This window comes from Limulus polyphemus, unplaced genomic scaffold (assembly GCF_000517525.1).
Source record: "Limulus polyphemus unplaced genomic scaffold, Limulus_polyphemus-2.1.2 Scaffold5633, whole genome shotgun sequence".
Taxonomy (NCBI): Eukaryota; Metazoa; Arthropoda; class Merostomata; order Xiphosura; family Limulidae; genus Limulus; species Limulus polyphemus.
This window is the reverse complement of record NW_013671243.1, coordinates 1-12,563: the sequence shown is the minus strand read 5'-3', so window position 1 is coordinate 12,563 and position 12,563 is coordinate 1. Positions and strand designations below refer to the sequence as shown.

Sequence of the window (12,563 nt, the reverse complement as noted above, 5' to 3'; positions counted from 1 at the left end):
AACTGGATTCAAATGACACCACATAAACTGAGTGTTATTGAGTAGTATTAAACACTGTAATTTGGTAGTTAAATAACTGGATTCAAATGACACCACATAAACTGAGTGTTATTGAGTAGTATTAAACACTGTAATTTGGTAGTTAAATAACTGGATTCAAATGACATCACGTAAACTGAGTGTTATTGTGTAGTATTAAACACTGTAATTTGGTAGTTAAATAACTAGATTCAAATGACACCACGTAAACTGAGTGTTATTGAGTAGTATTAAACACTGTAATTTGGTAGTAAATAACTAGATTCAAATGACACCACATAAAGTTATAACATTTATTGAACATAAAAGCAATTACCAACACATCACAGCTAATTTCTAAAGAACAAAATAATTTACATATATATATATATATATATCTTCTATATACAAACTGTATATACAAAACAAAAACTTCAGCTTTATGACTCTCCATTTTACTTTCTATAGTTTGCTCTAATCTCATTTACAACAAACAATTATCTAGACATTTCTCTTAAAGCGACATCTGGTGGACGTAGAGAAGTATGACTTTTTTTTTTTTTAATGAAACAATTGAGTGATCATCTTCTACTTTTCCTCAAGTTTCCTAAAAATATGAAAGAGTTTTAAAGTTAAAAAGATACATAAAAAAAGTGTATTACAGAGTATGGATAGAAGACGATAATAACTTGTTTAATTAATAATAATAATTAATACAGCTGTCACGTTTATTTTGAAACTGATGAGCTTCGAAGCAGTCCGTGAGAGTTGGGTAACGGATGAAGTAAAATCTAATAATTGTGATCACAAGTAGAGGTAAGTCCAGTTTTATAAAGTATGAACAAATTTCGCAGATCAAGAAGATATTATTATTCGGAAGCGTAAAGAGAACAAAAACTACATCTCTAGACAAGGAGGGTTTTCATTTGGTAAGTGTAGTCAAAAATATCGAAAAACGACCACACGGACATAGTTGAACAGAGTTGTTTAAACATTTGTTTAACAATAAATAAAAGCTTGAGATGGTCAATTCTTTCATTGCGGGTCAGACTAGTTTCGGAGAATTCCAATCCTGATCAGTGACCCTGACCACGTCATTGCGGGTCAGACTAGTTTCGTAGAATTCCAATCCTGATCAGTGACCCTGACCACGTCATTGCGGGTCAGACTAGTTTCGGAGAATTCCAATCCTGATCAGTGACCCTGACCACGTCATTGCGGGTCAGACTAGTTACGAAGAATTCCAATCCCGATCAGTGACCCTGAGCACGACCATCGAATGAAATTTCTGACCAAACCAAGCCTTTATAGAAGTGAGGTATCGAAAATCGAACTGGTGTATTTAAGTGTTTTACACTCACAAAAAAGAAACCTATCATTCTATAGGTATTTGAAGAACTTGTAGCATTCCGCCACAATTTAGTTCTTCGTGTTTTTAGCCTACACTGGGAATTTGGTACAAAAATGAACAGTGTTGTTTAAACATATGTTTAACAAGTCACTGATGAGGAGTGGAATTCTCCGAAACTAGTCTGGCGCCCAGTCATACCCCCAATGAAAGAATAGACCATTCCAAGCTATTACTTGTTGTTAAACAAATGTTTAAACAACTCTGTTCAACTATGTATGTATCAGTTGCCCAGTGTAGGCTAAAAACACGAATAATTAAATTGTTGCGGAATGCTACAAGTTCTTCAAATACCCATAGAATGATAGGTTTCTTTTTTGTGAGTGTTAAAACACTTAAAAACACCATTTCGAACAACACGGACAGTTAGAACGGCCAATAAATTATAACCTAATTCAGACAATGAAGTCAAACGTTGAAAATATAAATAAATGAAACATACAAATAAAAGAACGATAGTTCATTACTCTCGATCTAGAAAAGAAAATATCAGAATATCATAGGAGTTGAGAAGAAATGGGATGATGACAAGATGAACAAAATAATACTGAAGCTGTATTATCTGGATGGATGATGTTTTTATATAGACATGGTTACCGTACTTACTGAAGCTGTATTATATTGAAGGATGGGGTTTTTATATAGACATGGTTACCGTACTTACTGAAGCTGTATTATCTGGATGGATGATGTTTTTATATAGACATGGTTACCGTACTTTACTGAAGCTGTATTATATGGAAGGAGGGTGTTTTTTATATAGACATCGTTACCGTACTTACTGAAGCTGTATTATCTGGATGGATGGTGTTTTTATATAGACATGGTTACCGTACTTATCTGTAGAGTTGGTGTTCTTGTGTACAGTTCTATCGTTATTGTATAACACAGCATGCTCATGAGGGATTTTGGAATGGCTTGATTAGCATAGACCAGAAGACATTAATCAAGTCTGGAATGTTCTTCTAAACCTTGAATGGCAAAGTTGATTATTTTAAGATAAAGAAATATATATAGTTAAAATTTAAATTCATTCGTCAAAATATTTATCTCAATTTTACAATACTTTTGTAATCCCATAGCTATTCAAACCACAGGGGCAACATAGAACAGTTCAGATGTGCATATTCAAACCACAGGGGCAACATAGAACAGTTCAGATGTGCATATATATGTTTATAGATTTTTTATGTGTGTGTGTGTGTGAATTGGACTAATACATAGCAAAAAAAAACATCTCAGCACACACATTACTTATAAAATAACAGAAAAACACCAGTTATAATCCCTGTCAATCCTCTCTCACTAGAGTAAAAAAAAAGAGAGCATGACCACAGTTTCCAGATGGTTGATACTCAAGTCACATAAAAAAAACAGTTAATTTTATGAACGTTCTTTAGCTGTATTGTATCCACGTCAGTAGAACGTACACGACAAGCACTCAAGCCTAAAAAATATATATACAACATCAACAAGTTTGAAATTGAAGTTCGTGATGCGTTCATTCTGATTGGCGTCATGAACTCTAATGTCACAGTTCGTTCACAAGCTAACAAAAAATTTGGAAACATAAATACTTATTATGTAAATCTCCCTCTTTCGGTAGACGCGCAATGCAAGTACACTATTTTTTAGTTATTAGTTTAGTCCAAGCTTCAGTGAACAGTCTCCAGCTCACACCACAAATTAAAGACTACCGAATCTGGAAATACACAAGTAGATTCAGTGAAACCTGTTATCGGTTTCATATTCTTGAGTATAGAGTTTTTTTGTCGGTGAACTCAGTGTTTTCACTGAGAACGTTTGAAACGTCACACTTTCGTAACAGATTTCAACTACACGTGTCATCATAACAGAGGACATCGTTATCCAGATCGTGTGCGGGGTATTTTGATAGGGTTTGTTCCAGAATTAATGAGAACAGCGTGATTAATTTGGGTTCCGGTTGACTTATTTCGAATCTTACGTTAACGGTCTTAGTTATCTATAGAATCCAGTCACTCGCTGATCACAGTTTGTAACCATCAGATTCTAAACATATGTTCTATTTCCCTTCGCTAACTAACGAGTCCGGACTACCGTAGCCACTCGAAGCGTCATCTTTAACACCAGAAATCAAGCTCTCCGTCTGTTTCTTCAGCTGCGTAAGGCTGTCTCCTGTATAGGGCAGATTGGCGAATAAAACTCGTTCTTCGTAATCATATACGCATAACACTCTGTTGTTGTACAAATAAAATCTGTCTCCAACGCAGAACCTAGAAGAAAAAAGTTAAAAATTAATCTCATGAAAATGTTGGACAACTATCAGTCAGACACATGTTTCTCAAAAATGTGACTCATAAACTATGTTGGGTCTAGACCCTTATTATCTCCTTACAAAGTTAAGATATAAACTATGTTGGGTCTAGACCCTTATTATCTCCTTACAAAGTTAAGATATAAACTATGTTGGGTCTAGACCCTTATTATCTCCTTACAATGTTAAGATATAATCTATGTTGGGTCTAGACCCTTATTATCCCCTTACAACGTTAAGATTTTCTAAACTAAAGCCTCCACTCGCTCAGCGACAAGTCTGAGGGCTAAAAACCGGGTTTTGTTACCCGGGGTGGACACAGCACAGATAGCCCATTGTGTAGCTTTTTGGAGTATTTCGAACGAAGTATGGATTACGCCATTTCTGATAGGTTTATTCTTACTCGCATCTTACTTGTGGTTACACAGTTGACTAGGATCTGCGTGTTCAATAGTTTATCAAAGTTACTTTCTAATGTATACACTTAGATAAATATCAATAAACAACCAGTACAATTCTACCTGTGGTTACACAGTTGACTAGGATCCGCGTGTTCAATAGTTTATCAAAGTTACTTTCTAATGTATACACTTAGATAAATATCAATAAACAACCAGTACAATTCTACCTGTGGTTACACTGCTGACAAGCGAAACACTCCAGATGATACACGTTTCCTCTGGCTCTCATCACCATCTCGAAGGCTGGGATGGTTTTGTTACAAGCTGAACAAACACCAGTGGTACCGAACAATCTGGTTGGAATCAAATAACAATGCAATCAATAAAATATTTTCAGACTTCTACCGGAAAAATTGTAAAAATTGTACTCCCCTAGTGGTGAAGAAAAGATAACAAAAACGTATTATAAATCAGTAATAAAAATCTGTTAAAAATTCCAAAAAAAAGGTAATGGTTAATCTTAGAAATTAATTCGCTCATCTAAGCAATTAAGGATTATAGCGCCCTCTTGTGACAAGTTTAATAATGTATTCGCATACTCTTTGTTTTACTGTATTACATGATGTTGAAAAAAAATTAAACTTGCAGTAAATAATTAATAAGAAAATAAAAGTTTTTTGCCTGTATAGTTTCTAATTAGATGCCATCTTGGTTGAAACTGCAAAAAATGGTATATATGCATAGAAAACAAAACGTTTTATAAAATTTAATTTAATTATTTAAGTTTCTGCACCAGCCGTCCCTAATTTAGCAGTGATAACTTAGAGGGAAGGCAGCTAGTCAATATCACCCACCGCCAATTCTTGGGCTACTTTTTTACCGACTACTAGTAGGATAGACCGTCACATTATAACGCCCCCACGGCTGAAAGGGCGAGCATGTTCGGTGACGTGAATTCGAACCGGTGAACAATTCATCATTACAAGTATTTATAAATTTTAAGTAATGTTTGGCATTATTTCAATCGAGTATGGTGTTACACAACGTGTCATTTGTGGCCCGGAAAATACCAGTGTATAAACTGTACTTAATTGAAACCTGGCAACCAGAAGAAGGAGAAGAGAATCTGATGTGTATAACAAAGCCTGAAGAAACCATCAGAATATTTCATGGTATATCCATTAATTGAAACCTGGCAACCGGAAGAAGGAGAAGAGAATCTGATGTGTATAACAAAGCCTGAAGAAACCATCAGAATATCTCATGGTATATCCATCACCCCAGATAACGGCATAACATAACTCTTTTTTGTAGTGAAATAACACGAAACGTTTTCTAACATATCACAATCTCCATTGTATACAACGGCTCCTGCCAATCAGACATACAGACTATTTCAGATACCAATTTTTAACTTTCTTCTTCTATTTACATTGGACTGGGCGTAGCCTAGTGTTTAGCGTGCCCGGTCTGTAAATCTAAGGTTTCACGTTTCGCCCCCCTTTGTCTCAAGAACGCGCCCCGCACTCTGAAACTGAATGTGTTTTGAAAGATTAACAGTGAAATCCTGCTATTCAGTCATACAGGGGTATCTCAAGAGTTGGCGGTGGGTTCTGTTGAATAGCAGCCTTACCTCTAGTCTATCAGTTCAAAATCGGAGACAGCTGTGCACAGATAACTCTTGTGTAGCTTTGTGGGAAATTTTGAAACAAACAGATAACATTTTTTTTTTCAGCTGATCGGTTACCTTAAAAATTCCAATGAAATTTATTATCTTTAAAAAATTAATTTAAACTTTTTTCTTCGATTCTCAGAGTTTCCAGCTTGAAGAAAATGTTCCATCTTTGTAGACTTCCTAACCTGAGATAATCTCTCTTGCAGAGGATGAGATTGGCCTTGGTGAAGAGAGTGGAGCCCACCTCTCCAAGTCTACAGTCACAACAGGTACACTTGAGACAGTCCTCGTGCCAGAACTGGTCCAGAGCCTTTAGTAGGTATCTCTCTTTGATAACTTTCTGACAACCAGCGCACTCTGGTGCCGTCCCCGTGTCAACAGGAAGTCGCTGAGATATTTCTTGCTTCATATCCATTCTAAACAAACCTAGACAAGATGTTAAAATATTAATATTTAGACCCACATAAAAAATTCCAGTGGGTTGTTTTTATTACAGTGACATCAAAAAAGTTATTTTAATGAATTGCCAATATTTGTGTTGATTTTATCTTATGTGGTCATGTCCCCAAGTGGAAGAGCAATAAGTCTACGGACATACAACGCTAAAATCCATGGTTCGATTCCATGTGGTGGACTCAGCAGATAGACCAATCCTCAAAAATATTCAAACAAGTTATGTGGTCATTATCTCAATTCTTCGAGAAAGGAATGGAAAAACTAAGATAAAAATTAAAGATCTTACATAAATATACATAAAAAAACACACTGAAATAAACGTTGAAGACAGGAAATACATAATGTATTTTGTTAATAATTTTTATTTTTTGTGCTCCCAACGATAATAAACGAAATATTGTTTTTGCTCCTAATACGAAACATAAAACCTTAGGAACAAAATGAAAACAAGGTATAGTGAAGGGTAAGAACGGACGAGTCAAAGAAGGATTTACAACAACCTAGACATAAATTTCCGCAAGGCTTTGAAGTTTAGTAAGTAATGTCAATACATTTTCATATCATTTCCGGTTAGTCTTGGTACGCTGGAAATGAACAGGTTTTGCAGCCCAAAGGCAGGAAATGTTTTAACTTGATACTAGCGGCGATATGAGGATACCACTGAAATTGGTTCTGTCAAGAACAGTTCGACAAGCTATTAGAATGGCTTTCTTCTTTAGTTGCCAACCTACAGGACCCACTGATTAGTCATTGTTGAAGATTCGTTGTCGACTGTCTCAACAAAGTTATACCATTAAAGACTTTAACAAAACAAATTATTTTATTACTAACAAGGATTTCTGAGTGAACGTTCTTGTTAGTTTGTTTATTTGTGGTTATGGACAATGGACTATCCGTGCTTTGGCACCACGGGTATCGAAACCCGGTTTTTACCGCTGAGCCACTTGGAGCTCCGAGTGAAAATAAAATGTAATGTATAATAACTATATCTTTTATTGTCAGTGCCGACGAGGCCTTTCGCTAATACCAAGGCTCTTCAGACCGGTTGGACAACAACTATACGGTGTGAACTGGATTAAGCTGTTGAACTGTACGGTGTGAACAGGATTAAACCGTTGAACTGTAATTTTTATCAATTTTATTAATGTCACGACATAGCAGAATTGTGGTAAGTATTTCATATTATCTATTCGTTTTAAGTCCCCTGGTGGAACAGGGGTAAGTTTACAGACTTACAACGCTATAATTCGCAGTTCGATTTCCCGCAGGGGACTCAGCCCTACAAATAAACGAGTCGTTTTAAAACCATATATTAGTAACTACTATTATTTTTAATTAACCTGATTATTATGTAGAGGAAGTCTATTAATATTATTATTATGATTTGTAAATTCTCGTGTATTTGCATTGAATTTAATTAGAATACCGGCAACATCTGACACTTTTAATATAAATTTGGTTATTTGTTACCTTTCTGTTAAGTTTTGTTACAATAAACTTCACATTTTATTTGGTTGTACAAACAAAGCTTCGGGAACTGATTCGATTTAAAATGTAAAGAGTTTGAGAGAACAATGCATAATCAATTATACAGACAATTTCCATTTTCATAGTTCTAACAAGAGTGTCGGTGCAAGGGGGCCGAACCCCCTGAAATGTCGTTGCTCCAAGCTAAAGCCATTCATTTATTTAATTATAGACTTATCTTAGATTTAGCTCCATTTTGTATATGAAATCTCCCCCTGACAACTTGTGCATTTTAGATCCTAATATATGTAATGTTAGGTTTTTATACGTAATCGCATTGGAAGATAAAAAGACCTGCTATCAAGAGTTAGTCGAAGATAATTGAATAAAGTAATGTTTCTTATATAAACACGTGACTTGAATCAATAACGTAATATCTTACCACGCCCACAGCTCACTCAGAAGTTCTTATCTTAATACACATATTTCTTGAGTGACGACATTTGTACACTACCAGAACAATAACTCCAGATTCTCACGTCAGGGGGGGTTGTAGTACATATATATAGAGAACTTGACTGCCACCATTTTACATTTTAACACATTTCGTTTTGTTGTAAAGAAGCATGTTAAGCAAGACAGCAGATTTAACTTTCAACTGTGATTAAGCCTAATGTACTACACAATACATTATCAGTAAGAGTTGAGATTACTAAACGCTACTGATCGTTACTTTAACGATAAGAAACGTAAACCAAAAAAGGAACGACAAGCTCAAACTAAGAACGTTTCAATATATTATTGTAATAACGGTTTCTATTGTTATGTGGGATCTGGAATAAACAGGAAGAATTGTGTATGAAACTGTGTGCATATTAATATGGTGTAGTAATAAGGTACGAGAGTTTCAATGTATTATTGTAACCACGGTTTCTATTGTTATGTGGGATCTGGAATAAACGGGAAGAATTGTGTATGAAACTGTGTGCATATTAATATGGTGTAGTAATAAGGAACGAGAGTTTCAATGTATTATTGTAACCACGGTTTCTATTGTTATGTGGGATCTGGAATAAACAGGAAGAATTATGTATGAAACTGTGTGCATATTAATATGGTGTAGTAATAAGGTACGAGAGTTTCAATGTATTATTGTAACCACGGTTTCTATTCTTTTAGATTAATCAGCAAATAGAAGAATTCAATGTCCAGTTTCAATGTCCGGTCCACTTAATGGTAACGAAAGTGATTTATTAGCCAGACTACAGGTTCTAAAGTTACCTTCGCTGATAGGCCTAAGTTCACAGTAGACGCTAATACAACAATTTCACTTACTTGCTAATTTATCCTGCTGTATACAACGTTCAAAAACACAGGATTAATAATTCAAAACTGAACTAACTGACTGACTAATAAACTGGCCTAAGTTCACAGTAGACGCTAATACAACAATTTCACTTACTTGCTAATTTATCCTGCTTTACACAACGTTCAAAAACACAGGATTAATAATTCAAAACTGAACTAACTGACTGACTAACTCAAGCAAAGAATAACTCACACCTCAGACTCAAACTCTATAATCATCAACTAGGTTCTACCACTTGAAAATGACCGATGTCAGTGATGTATAAACCAGTTTGCTTTTCTTGGGGATCGTCTAAACCAACTACTTTGTAACACTAAGACCTTCCCATATATCAAGTGACAGCTGAACAATGTTTTGTATTACTTAAACTCATTTTATGAAGTTTCAAGGTAAATAAAACTTGGTGAAACAATTTATTAATTAATCATTTAGTAACGAACAACAGAGGTCTCAAGTAAAATATCCACCCGCTACGAAATGGTAGGAGAACAAGGTTAGAAGTCTCAAATATAGACAACTTTTCAACATCCACTTAACAATTAAAAATCGTTATTTTACCGATCGCTGTTTGTATTAGGGCTTGTAACATTAAAAACCCGGGTTCGATACCCGCAATGGGCAGATCACAGACAGTTCATCGTATAGCGTTGCACTTAACAACTAACTAAACTTAAATGTCCCTTACGGACTTACAACTCTAAAATTCGAGGTTCAATTCCGTGTGGTGGACACAACAAAGATAACCAATCTTTCAGCTTTGTGATAAAAGAAACAGTCAACTATACTACAAAACAAATGATATTCTAATTTAGGTTTCGCCATTAGAACTGATGAGTCAATTCTTACTAGGTCAATTTTTAACACTGATCTATGTAAATAACTTGTTTTGTTAATAAACACTTTTAAACACAAAGGTCCTTGGGCGTTTACCTAATAATTGTTATTTTAAAATGTCACGGTGGGACAGGCGGTAAGTATACCAACTTTCAACGCTAAAATCCTGGGTTCGATCCCTCATGATGGACACAGCAGATAACCGAATGTAGCTCTGCTCTAAAAAAAAAACAACCTTTAAAAATTTTTCAAAAGGTCAGTAGATAAAAAAAAGGAATTGTTAGTCCAAGAGGGTTAAGATAATTTTCATTGTCTCTTTTTTTTTTAAGCACTAAACCAGCCAGACTTTCTGTCCTAGTTTATTTCTCAGGTGTTTTAAATAATTAAAGTTTTCTCTAAATTCTATCAAAAGTATGTTTAATAATATTTCACCTTAAGATATTTCTTTAAACACCACATTCCTGAAAATCGACAAAACTAACTTAGCATTTAAAAACTAATGAAAAAATGAACTAAAACAAGCGTTTAACACCACTCATGAAGTGCTTTATATATCATTTTAAAGCAGGTGTTTAGCACAACTTATGGAGTGTTTCATCACTTGCCTTAAAATAATATATTTTAGCACAACTTATTGAGTGCTTTATATCTTTATATATTATTTTAAGACAAGTGTTTAGCACAACTTATGGAATGCTTTATATCTTTATATATATAATTTTAAGGCAAGTGTTTAGCACAACTTATGGAGTGCTTTATATCTTTATATACATATATAATTTTAAGACAAGTGTTTAGTGGAACTTATGAAGTGCTTTATATATCGTTTTAAGATGGTCATGGTTTAATGGCTAACCGGCCCGGTTTTAGCTCGCCAATTCCAAGGTTCGCATCGCGACATGCCGCTTAACACATTCCTCAAAATCAACCGAAGGAACGTTGAGAGGAGGGCAGCGGGTGATTCTCAGGATTTCTGAAACCAGTAATAACAAGGTCCGAACACTGGCAGGCTCCAAGCCGGTAGTGTATCCCGTGTCGAACAGATTGAATATTGTTACGTCTCCGTTAGTTAGTTGATTTTCCGTAACTTCGTTCCCACGAAACTTTAGCGACATAAGTCCTTACTTAATAAAACAGGTTTATTCTTTCCGAATATAACTTTACCGATACACTTATTTCAACATTCGCGCTAAAACAAACGCTATAACGAACTTCAACAATACTCTTTGACTGCAGATCAATTACTCACTGCCTACACACATTGTCACGTCACGCCGTGACCATCTTATATATACCAGACCACCCCCCAATCTAGTAAATGCTAGAGCACTCCCAAAGGAACGGGATAGTTCTAGAAAGCAGGTGGCGTGACACTAGTCACGTGACCTCGCTGACGCAACAATATAAAAATGATATAAATTACTAACTTTCAGATATTCTTCAATCACCCCCTTTCCAGTATACCGAGAGAGAAAATTAACACACGTTCCAATAATATATAGAATATAAACACACGAAGTGTAAAAAAAAAACACAAGGATGAATTAGTTACCTACGGGAATGTTCGACAATCGAACGGCTCGCGTTAAGCAATTTTGACGAAAATCTCGAACAATCATCCCCGAAGAAATCATTTCGATATGTACACGAATCTACTTAAATGTTTCCGTCTTGCAGATCCGTATCTTAAAGAAACATGCCACACACACTTTTGTATACTGTGTCCCTAACAGCTGTCTACTGGGAGGAAGGTAAAAAAAAAAAAATGTGAAATCCCCACCGGAAAAATAACATCTTCGGGAGAAGTCTATTATTTGTGCCAGGTTTGACTGCTGAAGGGTGGACTGAAGCTTATCCGAGCGACTAGACTTGAGAAACCAACCGGAAACCATCAGACTGAAAGATTACTGAGCCGTCGACCATGCTCAACGTGAGCGCCTAATAAGGTAGTGCACTGTAACAGCTATACAGGTTAAGTCACAAGCTGCATGAGAGGCGAAGCGAGCGCGAGGGAAATGATTAAATACATATTCTCCTGTCAAAATAGCGAAGAATCTGCCACGGTGAAAGACCAATGAATACTATTAGATCACTAGTCAGCCTGTTATCGTACTAGCCACGCGCCACCTTGGAAAGGGGGGGAGGGGGATCTTCGCAAGCAGCCAGGCGCGAGCTCAGTGTGGAAAACGGGTGAAGCGTTCGGTAGCTACGCGGCAACACTCTCCCGCGCTGTTGATCATCGCAGGCGCAGATAATTCACGTTTCGGGGCGGACGGCCAAAGTAAATAATCAGAAAGCATTATAAGTTGACTGTTCCTGCTGTCTGCCACCTTTCTCTAGTGTAGAAGGAAATGATGATTATGAACTGAGAGTGATTCATTTTGTGAAGAAAGCTCGTGGAGTTTATGTACCGCGAGTCATTTTCAGGTCAGTTTCTCTCGTCAATCCTGGGTGGCTCATAGCTTAGATTAACATTACAGAAGAAATACACAAACTACAACTCCAAGGGTGTTCCACTGGTATAAAACAAAACTATTACTCCAACATTGTTCCACTGGTATAAAACAAAACTATTACTCCAACATTGTTCCACTGGTATAAACAAACTATTACTCCAACATTGTTCTACTGGTATAAAA

At 35.8% G+C, this 12,563-nt stretch overlaps 1 protein-coding gene across 1 annotated transcript; it reads right to left on the bottom strand.

Annotated features, from left to right (window-relative positions):
• Positions 1 to 358: 358 nt before the first annotated feature.
• On the bottom strand, positions 359 to 10,039 carry LOC106472811 (LIM domain only protein 3-like). Its single transcript, XM_022401354.1, has 4 exons — positions 10,021 to 10,039; positions 5,984 to 6,224; positions 4,351 to 4,476; positions 359 to 3,681 (listed from the first exon to the last, which is right to left on the bottom strand). The coding sequence occupies exons 2-4, from the start codon at positions 6,211 to 6,213 to the stop codon at positions 3,471 to 3,473; spliced, it is 567 nt and encodes a 188-aa protein (XP_022257062.1). The 5' UTR covers positions 6,214 to 6,224; positions 10,021 to 10,039; the 3' UTR covers positions 359 to 3,470.
• Positions 10,040 to 12,563: the final 2,524 nt, after the last annotated feature.